Raw genomic sequence first — 17,331 nt, forward strand, 5'->3', positions numbered from 1 at the left:
ATAGCTGAAAAATGCCAGGAGTTTTAAAGGCTTGTTTCCAGCTACAGCAATAAGCTTTAACGAACAAGGCATGTTCTAATACATTATGCATCTAGTTTTATAATATCTCAAAATAATAAAAATTCCATTCTCAATACTAAGGAACTTAACTATGAACTTCAAGGTATATAACAGGCTGTGCAAGTAAAAAAAATAATTTGAATGACTGGGACTATGAAAAGAAATACTAAATAATTCATGAGTTGAAAAGGGAATTTCAGGAATGCTTTACTAGAAACCAATATTGGCAGAACAATAGAACCTTTACAGAAACCAGAATACATGCCTGTGGTGTTTTGGTAGATTGGATTCAATGAGTACAACAAAGACAGTTTTTCTGCAAAATTAACAAGTGCTTTAGAAGAATCTTTTAATGGAGGCAAGTAACAGAAGAACAGGAATTTTACCTAACTCCAGTGAAAACATGTCACTGCAATGGATAAAATGAGTTACAAAGAGGAGATTTTTTGAGAAAACATAGAAAAGAAGAAGAGAAATTGTCCTACAAAACTCTGAGGGTATTTGGCTCAGACTTGTCAACACTCCATAAAATGGACTATCCAATTTCAAATACCCAGAATTTGATCTTGATTTGAACTGAAAGAACTAATACTTCTAGTGCTAAATGAGATTCAGACTTAAAAGCTTAGCAGAAAATTTGATGGGGGGATTTCCACATTGGTAAAAAGGAGCTAATAGAAGCTTTTCAATAAAAAGAAGGCAATGTGTATGTCTGATTTCTTCTTTAAACCAGTCAGGGCTTCCTAGGAATAATAAACAGAGCTAAAATTATTTGCTGGGTTAGATACAAAAGAGTACTTGCTGTGCCCTCTTCCCAAAAGACAGTGGAGCAGATGCCCAACGAGCCAGCTGGTAATGTTTAGTATAGAAGTAAACAGACTTCTAGGTCTCTGTCATACATGGATGTTTTATCAAGCACTTCACTTTTAGTGCCCAAGGCAGTTCTAGTGCAATCAGCTTTAACTGTAAATGGTGTGGCATTCCCAGATTGCTTATGTTAGAGAAGTTTCTTCCATCTTCCTGGGTAGCTGAAACAACTCACCAAGCCAAAAAAAGGTCTTCAAATTTTTTCCTTTACTTCTTCTCCAGAAAAACGCAAAAAGTTTGTATGACTTCCTGTAGGACATAATTCTATATAAATAAAACTTTATTTCACATTTTAGATCTCTGAAATGCAATTTTCCTTCTTTCTCCTTCTAACCGAGTAGGGGAAGAAATTGACGAGGACAATTTGCTGGCTGAACTGAATTTCAAAATTCACAAGATGAATGGAGGATGGCAGAAGAGTTTTCATGTTACAAAACTGCATAGTTAGCTCAGAGCTAGATCTTGTAATGTGATTTCAAAGCAAATCAAACACATTGTCAGTTTGTTTGTTTAATGCAAAACTGGACCAGAGAAGATTCAAAAGGAAATTCATAGAAAGGCACAAAAATGAGAATCACTGTCTGGTAAAAAATAACATGGATTGTTTGGATGAGTCAAAAACACCTTCTCTGAATAACAAAAAAGAGCTTTCATAAAAACTGAGTATGTCTTCATATCACCACTCCTTTTGTAGTACAGATCACCAATCTATATGCTAACACCTACATATTTTTTGCACTAAAGTCAGTTCAAGTCAGCTCTTTCCCTAACCTCAAAGCCCTCAATACAAGTACATTTGTGACACACATACGCATGGTCCAAGAACAGCTGTGCCATAGCTGACATTTTATGTAAAAGGGACAGAAGTGAAAATTCCCTTTTCAATTGACACAGATGAGTTCAGGACTAAAGGTTCACTTTTAAATAAGGTGGAAGAACTAAATTTACTACTAAAAAGAACTCTTTTTATTTGGGCTTGGTCTTCTCTCATGAACTTTTCAGAAGACACACAAATGGTATGAAGTCTTACAGCTAACCCTAAATTTGATACGCAGTTTTGAATCCAGTTGCTTGAAGATAGGCAGCTCCTGCCTTTTGAGATTCCCTAGACACTCACAGTGTTAGAAGATTTGGGAGGTACTCATCCTTTTGAAGCAGCAGCGTGGGCAAGACAAAATACCTCACAGCATAAGAATCCCATACCTCTTGGGGTATATTAGTTAAATATCTCTTGACTAATACAAGAATTTATTATAGACGGCCAGTGTCTCTGTACAAATGTAACCACTAAACGTAGGTGTCTTAATCTGAATCCCCCCTATAATGTTACATCAATGTTGTTAACCAGCACTACTCCACAGCACTTTGTTTATATTCTCATTCATTATTTTACATCAATACAACTGAAATCAGGATTATACAAAATCTCCCTCTCTAATTTGTTGTGGATGGGAATGCTACTGATAAGTTCCTAGTGCGTGGAAACCTGTAAAGGTAAAATGATAAACAGCAAAACACCGAGATGCTTAGTTCTGTACCAGATGGCTGGGTATCAAAAAAAAAAAAAAATAAAGCCACACACAGATAAAATGTAACTTTGGAATATAAAGAAAATGGCAATAATTTATAAATAATTCCAGGGGTAAATGTTGAACAGACTTCTTAGGCCAAAGAACTTACATAAAGGACACCGACAAATTAGTAACACTATCATCATCAGTGAATTAGAGAGTTGCCGAAAAATGAAAGTTAGTTTACTTGGAGAAAAATTGAGCAAGAAGGACATATGACAAGTATTAATTCCAAAGAATTTTTAGGTGAAATAGCAGAGTAAATCTCAGAAGTACATCTTCAATATATTTGCATTCTTTAAGGACAAAAGTTCAGACAGCACTCATAGGTCTATCATATCAGACAAATTAAAAATAGAGGATGTACTGATAAGCCAATGACAACTGCACTGCACACTTTCTTACTGAAAAGGTTTTGGAGACGCTGAACAACATAAATGACAAAGGCGTGACAACATGACTACTTGGGAAAGACCAGGGAGAAGTAAAAAAGCTCAGTTTGGCCAGGAAATAACCAAGGATCAACAGTAATGGTCTACAGATATTTAAGGACTGTAAACACTAAGTAAACAGAGTTATTTAGGGTGATGTAACTAAGCATAATGGAATTCAACTGCAAACAAAAAATTTAACTTGGTGTTAGGAAAACATCCTGACAGAGAGGTCTGCAGACCTCTTGTGGAAGTCTCTTGCAGAAAATCTTCCATAGTTAAAGCACAATTATCCAAAGCATTAGAGCAGAAGTTTTGAAACCCTTTTTATAAAATACATCTTAAAGGGCAGAAATTCTTATAGCTATTCAAACATGCATCCACGCCCATAGTAAAATTTGCAGTCATGCTATGACCTTCTCTCTCATTGGCAATATGAATAAATAAAATCCTATGAGGCAACAGAAATGTTAGAAAGTACTTGACGTATTTGAATTAAGTGTTTTAGCCTTTCTCTGAGACATTGTTTATCATGTAATGTTTTTGCCTCAGGTGCTTCCTCTTCCTTTTCTCAAGGAGCCTTTTTCCCATCCAACCCCCAAACAACCTTCTCTAACACCTCACTGTGCCTGGACTCATCTGCTTACTGCTTCTCTTTCTCCCATCCCTTTAGACATGTGGATCAGTCAGGTGGTCCTCTCCAGCAGGTCTGTTTGGAGCCTGTACCTTCTTTCTCTGGGACTTTCTCACACAGTGGTAACTCAGGAGCTCAGAGCAGGTGCCATTTCCTCTGTCCTCCCTCTGTTAAATAGGACACCTCTGTAGAAGGACTTGTCATGGCATTGGCTTCTGCAGGCTACTAGAACTGTCTCTGCAGTGAAGCTCCTCTGTCTACACATGCCAAAACATGAAAATGAAGGACGCATTAAATCGCATTAGGACAGCATTAGATCACAAAGGTAACTAAATGCAGTTTTATGCACCAGCATACATTTGGGAGTGACTCCTGATCAAAGATTTGTAGGCATATGAACATTATTACGGAAAAAGTACAGAAAAGAATTTTAGTTGCCTTGTTCGTTGCCTTTTTTTTGCTTTGTTTTGGCCTGTTTAATTCTTTCTCCATTTGATTACACTTCCTTCTATTGGCTACTCCATCATCTGCCAAGGCTTTCACAGCTCAGAGCCACTAGCAGTATATTTTACCTGAGTATGATGTTCTGAGCTCGAATACCACAGAAGAATTTAAAAAAAAAAATCCATCAAGATTATTAAATACAAGGTCATGAATCCAGCTTTAAAAGTTCCCGAGCTTTAGACTTCTGGGAGATGGGATGATGTGCCAACGGAGTCTAACTTTCTGCTCGCCGCTCAGGTGTTCACTCTTATCGTCTGCCCTTGGCCTTTTTTCTGAAATGCACAGCTGTATGCAACACAAGTCAGCATCTCAAAGTCCTGATCTCAAAGTAGGTCTCAGGGAAGCCGTTACATGACTGTATTAGTCAGAACGGAGCAAACATGTTTCCTCTAAGAATAACAAGGTCACGGGGTTACTGAGGAACATGTATTTTTCTGGAATCGACAGCAGCATTTTACAGCTGAATTATCAGCTATGTTTGTGAAAGTTTCCTCAGAAAAGTAGCTGCAGAGTTTATATCAACTTAAATCCCCAGGCAAATCATCCAATAGCACAGGTGATCCTATGTATACATGAAACTATCACCTATTTTTATTCCAAAAGTACTGTTGAAATAGCCAGCCATTGCCATTATGCTAAGTTCATCATAAAAGATTCAGCCTTCAGTTAGTCACCAAATATTATTAAACTCTAGGTAGTAGCTGCAATAATGTTCTATAGGGTTGTTTGGGTTTTTTTAAGAAATATTGGAGTGATAAAAAATTACTAACTATGTGAGGCTCCCTATACCTTACAAACTCTGTATCTCGGTAAATCAGCAAAGTCACACTCATCGGATTACTTTGAAACTGCTTATTGCCTACAGACACTGTGAACACAAGGCAAATGGTTCCAAACTTTCATCAATGAAACTAGATGGAATACTGGAAAATTGTTCAGATTTGCCAAACACGTAGTTCGAAGTTCAAAAATGACAAATAAGTGTATTTTTTTCATTGCTTTCAGCAGACCAATAACCTATCACCTCTATTAACCACAAGTGATCACTGCATAGAGTCTGTTCATTTATTTTTCCCCTTAAATTGGGGTTTTCCCCAGTATGTATAAAGTATCCTGTGGAATAAAAAATGGCTTTGTGACCGCACAGTCAGGCTGCTGAGCATTCTCAGGGCCAGCAACCACTCCAGCTGCTTCTTTCTGATGAATAATGCCTATTAAAATGAGTTCCAGTTGAGAATCAAATACTATTTTTAGCCTTGTGCTTATTTACCAGTGCTGTTTCTCCTGGCAAGACCATTTAATCATTTCAGGCCCTGAACGACATTCTTGATCGAAAAAAAAATGTATTTTGATTGCTTATTATGCTTCTCACTTCTGCGCTTTTCTCCAGTTACTTCAATTGATCTTTTCTGTATGTATCAGAGTATTGAAAATAAGCAGAGGGGGCAACTAAAGGAAATAAACAAAGAGCCTATAAACAAAACTTTTTTTAAAAAAACCAAAGAATATTTGAGAATGAGTCATGTTTATGTTCACTTCCCCAAATATTACAGCAAACAATTTTATTGGATAACACCAGGTGAACAACTATTTTCTGGTGATATTGAAGATACTCACGGGAATTGTTTTGAATTTTTCTGGACTAAAACTAACTTTACATATTACAACACTCTAGCCAGCCCACAAACAATAAACTAAATTTTCTTTGATGTTTTACTGCAAAAATCAGTTACATATAGTAATATAAACGCATGCCTAAAACCTTTCTCAGAGGAAGAAACATTTTGTTGACCAGTTATACTGTTCCAAGAAAATGAATACCAGATAGGCAAACTGGAATAACTTTAGAGAAGAACATAAAAATGTGTTTGGGAACAGAAAAGACTGACTTTCCAGGAAAAGCTTTTCATGCAAAAGCCATTTGATTAAACAACACTGACTCCACAACTACCTGTAAATCTATTGTGCTTTCTGAACTAAGAGCTCGCTTTTCAGAGTTCCCCAAGGGATACAGCTAAAAAGATTAACATGAGCAAAGTAATCTCAAACAAGGAAAATCACTGACAGCACAGAATAAATGCAAGTCGTATTAGTAAACATATAAGTAAAACAGAAAGAAAAATCCAGAAAGAGGAATCTGTTTTCCTGTACAGCGTACCTAAAGGATCTCCCACCATTCATGGCTAAAAGCTAGCCTGGAAAGCACTCAAGAATCTACTGTAAGGAACAATAATGTACTGGCCAGAGCTGCAGATGATCTAATAGGTTTGCAATTATGTCCTTACAAAGAACAAGTGCAAAAAGCTACAGCTGATCAAAAAAACCCCAAAAAACTCCCCAAAAAAACCAACCAAAAAAGTCCATTAGAAAAGCAATAGGATTTAACTGTAAGCACTTCAAATAACATATAAACTTCAATTCAGAAAAATGGTAAAATTTCTCCTTTAGCAGTGCTTTTTTATTATCTTTTAATGGTCCAAGATACTTCTGTTAATCTTTTTTATGCTCAGAGAATGCCCATCTATGCACGTTATGATTCGCTTTCAGGGAAAAAAAAAAAACATATCTGCCAGATTACAGAGTTACAGAAACACTATGGTGTCAATTTATTTCTTCTCCATAATTCCCACTGTTACAAATTTCAGTGCTTATGGGAAGATACATAGCATTGAAGTGGAAACGTGTTAATAAATGTATGAAAAAATCATAACTAATTGTTTCTACAATACTGTTGAGGCTGACACTTCAGAAAAAAAAAAAGTCTTAATCTATTTTTTGAAAGAGAGAATGGAAACTGACAGTTCCCTACCAATATCCAATCCATTCCGGCTTCACTAAAGCTTCCACAATAACACTTTTAAAAAAAAAAAAAAATTGAGTTAGCTGGATTAGAGACAGTTCTGCTATGCCTATCCATACTACAAGTCTACTCCTAGCAATTGGCATCGTCAAACTGTGATGGACACCTTCTCCCATGCAACTCTGAGTTGAGATAGTCTGCATACCTGTCTCGGCAGAGGAGACCAGGACTGCTCTTTAGAAGCTTAAGCACCGCCATTAGTCAACTAAAAAGTTATTCTGATTAGATCACACTTCCCCAGCTCAGATTCTACCCATTCCTATTTTAAAACCTGTATTCTCATGAATGTCTGGAACCAAAATGTAGCATTTTATAGCACTGACAGATTAAATTCAGATTGTTTTCTCTATTTCTAGTTCCAAGACACTTTGAAGATAATAGTTATCAAAACACAAGCAAAAGTATAGAAATGTTTTTATAACACAGGAAAAATGAGGACCGTTGCTTGCAGAATTGCTGAAAAATGCACGTACTCACTGCTCTCCTGGGCCATCAGGGCTACATGGCCAAGTTTCTATTTACCAATCCCCATATTTTAAAAAAGAGGAATTTTCAATTTTTAGAAACAATTGTATTTCTTGTTTTCATTGCCTACTTTTTCCCTCCCAAATTAACTCTGCTTCCAAAAGGAATCACCACAACTAAATGAACCAGCTGCTGTCCCTCAGAAAAGGCCAACACGTAACTAAGCAACAAAATGGGAGAAATGTGAACATTTTATAATGTGAGCATGGAGCTTTCTCTTTGTAACCGGCAATATTTATTACCCTTACAGAATATACACTTCCTAAGGATCAATGTCACTGTTTCCATCTTTAGCTGACATAGAAATTAAATGTATTACTAGTATTAAAAATTGTTAACAAAAATAGAAGGTCAGGTGTTATTATGGAAGACATCAAAGTTGGCGGGTAGTGCCACTTTAGCAGGAATAATATGCCAGAAGTACTAAAATTGATAAGCAAGGGCAGATTTGGAAAAGACTTGTGATTAGTTACAATATCCTCATTAATCTTTCCACAGGACAGAAAAATTTCTAAGAGAGTGAAGCTGAAAGGTCCAATTCATCCCTTAGTTGCCCTTCTCTGAATTCTCTCTAGTTTGTCACATGTGGACCAAAAGGGCCCAACATAACTTAATATCCCCTAAGTCTCAATCTAACCCATAGACTATTAGTTCCCCAGTCCATAATCCAATGTTTCTTTCCTAAATGATTTTGTCTTCTCTGCATTCATACACTTATATCTTCTAATGTTTTGGGACATCTTTTTATACTTTTATTCTCAAAAGTATTTGGGACTCCTCCCTAATTGTATTTTCTGCGGATTTCAAGACATGATGCTTACCTTCTCTTCTGCTTCACCATGGAGATTTCAAAACAAGACTACAACCTAAGGACTCAACCATAAAATTTAGTCCTCACAATTAGAATGAAAACCTACAATGAATTAACAATTTCTAGTATGTGTATGCACTTTTATTTTCCTGCTTTTGGTACCCAAGCCGAGAACTCTTTTCAGAAGGAAATTACTTTCAATACTCCCAACTGACATTCTCCTTTTTTTTTTTAATATAAATAAAGCAGCTTCTAATGAATACAAAGCAAAATGAGAGGCCACATTCTTAGAAAAGAAACATGGGTGGTGAAGTGTCCCAGCTTTTGGCCTGCCTTCCCTTAACACACTGGAGGCACATGCACACCACCACTTTGGAGATACAGAGACTGCAGGCTGTTAACAAAACCTTAACCAACAAAGAAGCTTGGCTGTGAGTATCTTAGAGGCTTCCAATCATATTCAGAGATCTACTATATTTTTTAATGAAACCGTAGGCTATTTTTATATATTTGCTTTTACTACAATTTTATTACAATAAAAAATATTAACCATGAAGACCAGATGAGCTATTGCCAAATCTGTCATTTTTATTTTAGGAACATAGGTTATTCATCTACTTTCTTCCATATTTTGCCATCCATACTAATGGAATGCCAGCTTAAAAAGTAAAATCCAGGGTAAGAGAAAAACACAGGTATTTTTCTGAATTATCTTTTAACATGTAATTTTTAGAACTGTAAAATATCTATATTTTCAATATTGTATATGTATATCTACATATTTTGATTGACTACTTGAGACAGCCTAAAAAGAAATTAAAATAACCAAGCTTAAACATGAGAAGTAATCCTTAAAACAGAAAGGATTTTAGCTGCCCTGCAGTACTTTCTAATGCAAAATTTGTAAGCAGTAAAGATTGAAGGTCAGAAGGTGATAACCGCTGCAAACTGATGCAAAGACCAACAGGAGCACTCATAGCCTGTTCTCTGCTTTACAACAGTGCCTAAGTCATGCTATCACATTTACAATATTTTAGCTTGAAACAAAGCCACTGTGATTAACATATCCATAGAATTGCTACATTTAGATCGTGCTTAAGTGTGACATTCACAGTTTCAAAGAATGGAGACAAAATCATCTAAATTTGAAAATCTGATATCAGCGGTACATGTTTTTTCTCCTGTTAGTTTTGCATTTACAATATATGACTAAGTTTTTAGTACTCACAGGCTTACCATCTGGACCAGGCTGACCAGGATAACCATGATTCCCGGGCTGCCCAGGGTCACCCTATGGAGAAGCAATATGTTAATACAAAAGATAAGAAAGAGCATTTCAAAACTAGCACAGAGCAACCTTAACCCTAGTACATTCCACAGAACACTGGCTGCAAGCCCAGATACCTGCTATAGAGGAATAATTCCTACGGCAGAAAGGAACTCATCTTGTAACCCCCTCTCTGGGAAAATCCTCCCTAAATTCTTATGCAGGACTTGGAAACATGAGCCCACGCTAAGTTACAGCACAAGTTTAGCACATCATCTCAAGTGCTTTCAAGCTTTTTAACATCTTAAGCAACAGAAATAAAATCATTTTTCATCAAGTAGATGAAAAAAATCTTTATTAAAACCTTGCTAATCTCATAGTTCTACTCTGAAGAAAACTCCCACCTGCAGTGGCTCAGTCTAGTTCTTAAAGCAAAAGCACTAGAAAGGCAGGAGCCAGGATTAACACCTGCTAAATACTGAACAGCTCTCCACACACTTAGTGCTGTCTAAAAAAGATATTATTTTAGATTTCTTCTCATAAGGTCTTTGAAATTACTTTGATAACCTCTGTTATGATCATGTTTTCAAATATCCTATCTAAACTGAAATTTTATGCCTTTAACTTGAAAAAGTTAAAATATTGGTTATTTTGTTTTTAAATTGTTTTAATTTAATTAATGTTATTGTATTCTATTAATATCACAAACACACAAATAAAGTTTAAATGTATATGGTTCCAAACTCCAGTATTCAAAAGTTAAGAAATACTGTAACTAAGATCACCTATATAATCTTAAATTGCCTTCCTTTTCACGCTTTCTGCAGTCTTTTGTGTTAGGCAGCATCTTGTTGCCTGTATTACTCAGTTATCCCCAAACAAATATTATACTGCAATGCCATTGAAAGATTGCATATGAAGCAGAGATCTAAATAAAATTGTATAGGTCACCCTAATTCTGGCATTTCGTACTCCTTCATACTTTACAGGATGTGGGTTTCATTTTTTTTTTTTAATGATAAGTACTCTCTTCTCTCTCATTTTTCTCTGATATCCTAAAGAGAAAAGAAAAAGGTAAAAGACCACAAAAATTCTGTTATGAAACAATAATGATCTCCATCTTGTGGACTACAATTCCCTGATGAGAAGCCCTTACCGTTGTAGCAACAAGCCCTTTGACTTGAGGCAGCTGCAGCAGACTGTTAACCACTTATGTAAGGAGAGTAGAGTTTTTTTAATAATTTGCTTATTGAAAGTCAAGTGTTTTGAGGTTTTCTTATCTACCCTTATAAGGCAAGCTAGTAACTCTGGAAGCACTGCTTCCCCCAGCTATTGGGAGAGGTACTACAGCAAAGTACTGGGGATTTGAGTTTGCCATGTTAGACTGCTGAGACTCAAGTCTGGTTCTGATTTCAATCCTTCACCAACACTGGTCATCAGAACAGCTAAGGTGGAACTCTCCCCACAAGCACCTAGTCCATTCTTTAACAAAGAAGGGAAAAACCTCTCCATTAAAAGACTTTTATTAGCAAACCACCCTGTTCTCACAGTTCAAGATCGTTTGCTGAAGGGCGGCAAGGAAACACAATTTTACATCCATGAGCATTTTCTTTAAAAAGTAAAAGATATACTTGTGTTATTAGGAGTTATGGCACAAAATTCTGGCCTTGCGGATCCTAATCACTATATTAATGCACCAGAAACCAGAACTAGGAGAACTTGTCCCCCACCTTTTTAATCTGCCTGACCATGACTGGCCAACATAAGACAAAGAAAAAAAAAAAGAAAAAAGTCATGTATACTCCCTAAAACAAAATGGAAACTTACTTTGGGGCCTGGAGGTCCTTGTTTTCCTGGTGGGCATACGCAGGGGGCAGGCGTTGAGCCTACATCACTAGGGCCATTCATGCACTACCAAGAGTGAAACCAACCATCAATACACGTGCCAAAAGCATTTAACAAATGTATCTTAATATTATAGGAAGCTGATTTTCCTGAGGTTGCATAGGTCCTGGCTCTCACTCCTTAGTTCAGCTGGAACTTCTCCTTACCTGAATATTGCCCTCCAACTACTTTGCATGCATGAATTCATCATTTTACCCAGAAGAAAAATAAATAAAAAATTAAGTACTGATATCTGAAACTCTATTTGCTTTTCCAAAAATATATTGTCATAGTCTGATAATTTTCAATCTGGCAACATGCAAAACTCTTCTTCTAAGCTGATATTCAACATTTTTTTACTCATCATTATCAAATATAATATTTATGTTTGTAAAAATAATCTAATATATATTATGTAGAGTATAATGACCACAACCAGGGAACATCCCATAATGGGTAGCAAACCTGAAAACAGCCCAAGTCTCCTACCTCCTGGGCATGTGTCCCAACTACTTGAAGAAAGGTGAGGCACGGTTGCTACCACCACTTGCTATCAGTCACAAGTCCTGGCCTCCAGGGTGCCCATTTGGCAAAGACCAATAGGTCACCTCCTCCAAACTATGCTCCCTGTACAAACAGCAGTAAATACTAAACCTTGGCAGATCACGTCACCCTCTAGAGCTTATTTTCTTTACATGTCTGTTTCTCACCACTGAGACCACATGAAACCTCAGTGTTTTACCAAGGCAGGCAAGGGGAGAGCTACTAGAACAAATCCATTTGCCCAAGGTCAGGCACCCAAAATTTAGGTGCATCTGTACTAAATCTATGTGCTGAAGTCAGATTCAGTGAATTCTTTTTCACCCAGCAAGTTCTTAGAGCTATGCAAAAGCAAAAAATTAAGAATCCAAGATACAAAAAAGCAGATTTTCTATTTATTACCTGGAACACTTTCTATGACGATTTACTCATATTTTCTAAAATAATGCAGACTTTTTACAATGTTCTCTGAAAGAAATTCTTTCTCAGGGTCAAATGATTAATCAAAACACAAATCCACATTTCCTTTGCCATGGTACCGAGTGGACTTATGAGGATGGTTGGGGAAGTTATCACATTAAGCCTTCAAACAAGCTCCCTGTCAGGAAGCTCCCATTAGCATGATGCAGGTAAGAGCTACCTGACTGCATATGCCCATTCACTTTGGAACAGCATCCAGCCCTGCAAATAAGAGCAATTGAATTGAACCAGGGAGAAAGAATCAGGCCATTTATTCTAATAAACGTTTATTCAGAAAACTGATTTTGAAATTGTCTATTGACTAGAGTTCAGTTAATGAAAATCCAGCACTTTTAAGCTTAGTAAACCTCTATGCGCTTTTCAAAATGAAGTGTATATTCCCTAGAAAAATAAGAAGTTTATATAAAAAGACAAATACTACCTTAAACTGAGTTTGAGCAGTTTAGGATTGAGCCTACCTCTCCGTTCTGAAACAAGAAGAAACACAGTTTAAGAGTATAGCAATATTTGTAATAAGCAAAATCCATTCATTTGTTCACACTACCAAAACTAATCATAATTTTAGGGCTCCAACTGTCAAGGAATCATAATTCAAAATTTTAGACTTTCTCAGACCTATGTGCAGCTGCTTTCAATGCACATGAATTTTTAGTTCATTTCATTTAAGGATCTTTCAACAGGAGCTACCAGTAGCAGTTTTTAAAAGGCAATGACAAAACTGGAATTAATACTGAACCATGTAAATATTTATACACTAAATGTTTAGAGTTGGATCAAACCTTTTGCCAGGAAAAACTTCTCATCAAAAAAACTCCTCTGCTTCCTCATTCATGTCAGAGCGTGTACCAAAATATTTCTAAAATCTCTGTCTGAATCCAGCATCTGGGAAAATACACAGCAGCACAGAGACAAGGCTGGCTTTTTCTCACTTTCCTGTGTGACTGCATTAGGCTGTGCTATCAATTGAACTGAGTTTTCCAGTATCTGCAATATCATAGAACAATCCATCCCAATATTTCAGCATATCAACCATGAAATTATCTGTATGGTTTAGCAGCCATCATTAGCTGCACCGTGTACGGGAGTTTTCTAATGCACACAGGCACCACAGACTTCATACACATTCTGTGGAGAGACAGCTTCCTCTGTATTCAATTTTCATCTTAGGCAACCTCTGGAGAAGGTTATCTTTCTCCACAGATCAGACAGGGAGCTTAAAATTACTACGCAGCTAGGTATCTCTGGGAAAGGGGATGAATTCAGGCTGTAATTAGTACATACAACCCCTGCTTAGTTCAGGAGCTCTGACACAACCACACTGACAGAATACAACCACAAAGCACATATTCCTCCAACTTCGTTCCCTCCTTGGAGATCATCCAACATTTCTGAAGGAGTCCAGAATTTCATGGGTGAAGTCCAAATTTAATTTACAATAACAGCAAGTGAAACCAAACTGGCAAAAAGCAATCTTTTTGCTTGGACTTCTTGTCAACTGCAGAGAATGCAAAATATGATGGACTTTTTAGTGTTTGCTTTCTTTATGCAAATTTTTTTTCATTTCTCTACTTTTCATATCCTACTTCTATTTTGTAAAGAGCAAAAAGGTATGTGGTGCAGTTAAATAGCTAAATACTAAATTTACTTCAGGATTTAAAGTTAAATAAAGTTACAATAGTGCTCCTGAACCCATCAGTTCTTGGCACACACAGTCACATTTCAGAACAGCTAATAATCCAGCCATCTGCTCATTCCTTAAATGAAAGCTGTGAGTTTTGAAAAAGCTCTAATGATGGTGTTGATTGCAATAGACACACTGGCCCCAAATAAGCAGAAGAAAACCAGACTAGCCTGGGGTCTGTGGAAGTCTGACAAAAAATGATATATCTGGATGTTGAAGATTCACAGGTTCTACTGTCGAACTGGTGAAATGGTCCTAACACTAAACCAAATCACAAATGAAGAATATGCGTTTGCACAGTAAGACACTGGTGCCTGATCATCTTTAGCTCAATTTAGTTTAGACATGAAATGAAGGAGGATATTTTGAAGGAAACTGTACGAATAAAACAATCTCTTGCTTATATTTTGAGATGAAAGCTGAATGCTTTTGAAAATCTGGTTTCAACTGCATATCATGAATGGTTTCCAAATCTGTTTGCATGTATTTTACAATTCATTGCAGAATTAACTATAAGCAAGAGGGAAAAGAGAAGGTCAAAGCATACACATAAGCTTCCTACTTGTGTATGTAAATCACAAAATCCTGAAGAGGATTTTATGTGTGTCTTATCTATAACATAATTCATGAAATCTTAGCATCATTTCAGTGAATGGAATATTTAACATAGAAATCACCGTAGATACTTCTGATAGGAAAAGGTGATTTAAAAATATAGGTTTGCTGGGTATGTACAAAAATTTCAGAGATTAAATGACCTGACAAGTAGCAAGAAGTATATCAGGTAAGTTAAAAAGTAATATTTAAAGTATTTTAAACTGCTGTAACCTAGTAGTTTTATTCATTCATAATGTTTGAAATCTTAAACTGTAACAGAAGATTTGGAGATTCTTTTATATTGCTGTCATAATTTCCACCATCACATATCTAAACTAAAAAAACTTTTAAAATATGTTTGTGAAAAAATAAGGCTGAAAACAGACAAGTTCTGTGTCACTTGGTATTGCAGAGGTAACAAGCATTTGTTCGCACCAGCCGAATCAATGCAGCATTACTTATTTGAGAATTCATTAAGTCAGCTTTAAACAGTGATTTGTAAAAAACGCCAAGTAGTCCTCAAATGTTCATTTATCATACTCACAAATCCCGGGATCTCACACACTGTTTCTCGATTATTTTGCTCTGGGTCACAGTAGATTCTCAGTTTTTGTATATCAAACTATAATTCAAAACATAAAAGACTTTTTTAGAGAAAGTGTTAATAGTTTGACATTTAAACTATTCTTAAATTATGTCATTCATAAGTTTAAAAAAAATGGACAAAATATTATAAAGCAAGAGAAACTGGAAGCTCTGTGTGGCCACTACAGTTAAAAATCAAATAAAGATGTAGAAACATTTTTAGTCAGGCTACTCACAATGATTAATACGTGAAACCAATTAAACACTCTGTAACAGAAGTATTTAAAGGAAAATAATCAATCCAAGATTTTGTTTTCTAAAATAGGAGAAATCACCACCCCTAATCCTTGGCAATAAATCCAAACACACACAGCACAAATTACACTGGCTGCCAATATCATCAGGAAAGAAGTTACAACAGCAAAAGCAAAACCAACATTTTCCTTTTTACCTTAACAGTCCTGGGAAGATGTTTTTACACTGACCTGTCTCTACTACACGTAAGATTAGTAACTTTTGGTGAAGCATCGGAAGGCATCCTTGATGCTTGAAAGAATTTAGTTTAGAGTTCAGTTGTATAACGTAAAACTTTAAAAAGCAGCCAAAAAAAATCCCTGGCATCAGGTAGGCAAAAGTTTTTGTGTTGTCACTGTACTCCAGAAAAATGAAACCGATTAAGTCAATTTTTCTAGCATAAAGTACCATGACTGCAAAGAGAGAAAGGCCCTGTTGCACTTATCCGAAATCATAGACCATAAGTCAGACTAGCGGGGGAAGAAAGCACAGAAAATGGAGTCTGTTAATACCAAGCCTAGTAATACGTGGTTTCAACTTTAAAGTATCTACAATTCACACCACTTAAGTATGTGCACAAGTTTATCATTGCTATACTGGAAAGCACATCAGCCAGTAAGACCCTAGTTAAATTGAGAACACTTGCAAAATATCACTAGAAAACTTTCTTAAAGGATTTCAAAATACCTTTTCACGGAAAGGTGGTATGCAGATTCACTAAAATATTTCTCTATAATCATAGTTTAAGTAGAAATATCCTGGGAAAGTTTGACTGTTAATGCTTTGAAGAATGTGTCACAGTCTGAGAAAGCGGAGAAAGGGAATATCTTTTTTAGATTATAGAGATCATCTGGAAATATAAAATCGCAACCTGAGGCAGATTTTCTACTTTTCTTTTAGTCCACTACCAGAAGAGGATCTTGGACAACTTGACATTCCTAAAATGTTTACATTTTTATTTTAGGTAACATGCCTTGCTACTAACATTCTAACTCGGAAACTGTATTACTGGGAATCTACAAAGTCTCATTTCTGCAGCGACTTAAGAGAAAAAAACAAGACACAAAACCAACAACCAAACAACCCTATAATCCTAGAATGCACAAAACTGTAACAATGGGATGATCTTCTATCAACAAATACAACACACAGAGAATTTATTACAATTCTGAAATCTCTGCTTTCCTTGCAATAAGTGCCTGAAGTCCTATAAGAAATCTGTGGACAAACATTCAGTAGTTTCCACAAAGGGATGCTTTAGTATATGGACAGTGTTACTGCCAGCAATGCTGAGTCACATACAGACTGCACCATCCAAGTTTCCATGTACACTTTTAGAATTTTATAATAATAGAACTGAAGCCTGGCTACAAATACACAAAATTTGGGAGTAACTGAGTAAAGACATCTGAAGAGAATTAATGAAGACGATGTAACACATTAATATATTTTAATAGTAGCAGTAAGAATCATGAGAGTACAAAAGAAGCATAGCTTTCAAAATAACCAAAAATAATGTCTACTTATGTAATTTGGTATTTCTTAGTATTGCTTCCTCTAATTAGTAACATGATTACTAGATCAAAGGTAATAATATTTAGCCAATATCTGGAATGCTGTCAACATACCAGTCTTCACCACAGGTCTATACAGCCTTTACCTTTACAACCTGAAGTTTTAACCAGCTTTTTCGTGTCTGCATACAGCTGAAGTCAAAAGGAGCTTAACGTTCCTCAGAAT

The 17,331-nt window shown here is 36.0% G+C and overlaps 1 protein-coding gene across 1 annotated transcript in view; it reads right to left on the bottom strand.

The window, feature by feature from the left end:
- Positions 1-17,331, bottom strand: part of COL21A1 (collagen type XXI alpha 1 chain) — a 109,412-nt gene that overhangs the window by 51,593 nt on the left and 40,488 nt on the right. Inside the window, exons 7-10 of the mRNA XM_065630957.1 lie at positions 15,257-15,334; positions 12,893-12,901; positions 11,358-11,441; positions 9,492-9,554 (exon numbers count right to left, since the gene is read on the bottom strand). Of these exons, the coding sequence (XP_065487029.1) occupies positions 9,492-9,554; positions 11,358-11,441; positions 12,893-12,901; positions 15,257-15,334 (234 nt within the window). The remainder of the gene's footprint in view (positions 1-9,491; positions 9,555-11,357; positions 11,442-12,892; positions 12,902-15,256; positions 15,335-17,331) is intronic.

Source organism: Caloenas nicobarica, chromosome 3, assembly GCF_036013445.1.
Source record: "Caloenas nicobarica isolate bCalNic1 chromosome 3, bCalNic1.hap1, whole genome shotgun sequence".
Lineage (NCBI taxonomy): Eukaryota > Metazoa > Chordata > Aves > Columbiformes > Columbidae > Caloenas > Caloenas nicobarica.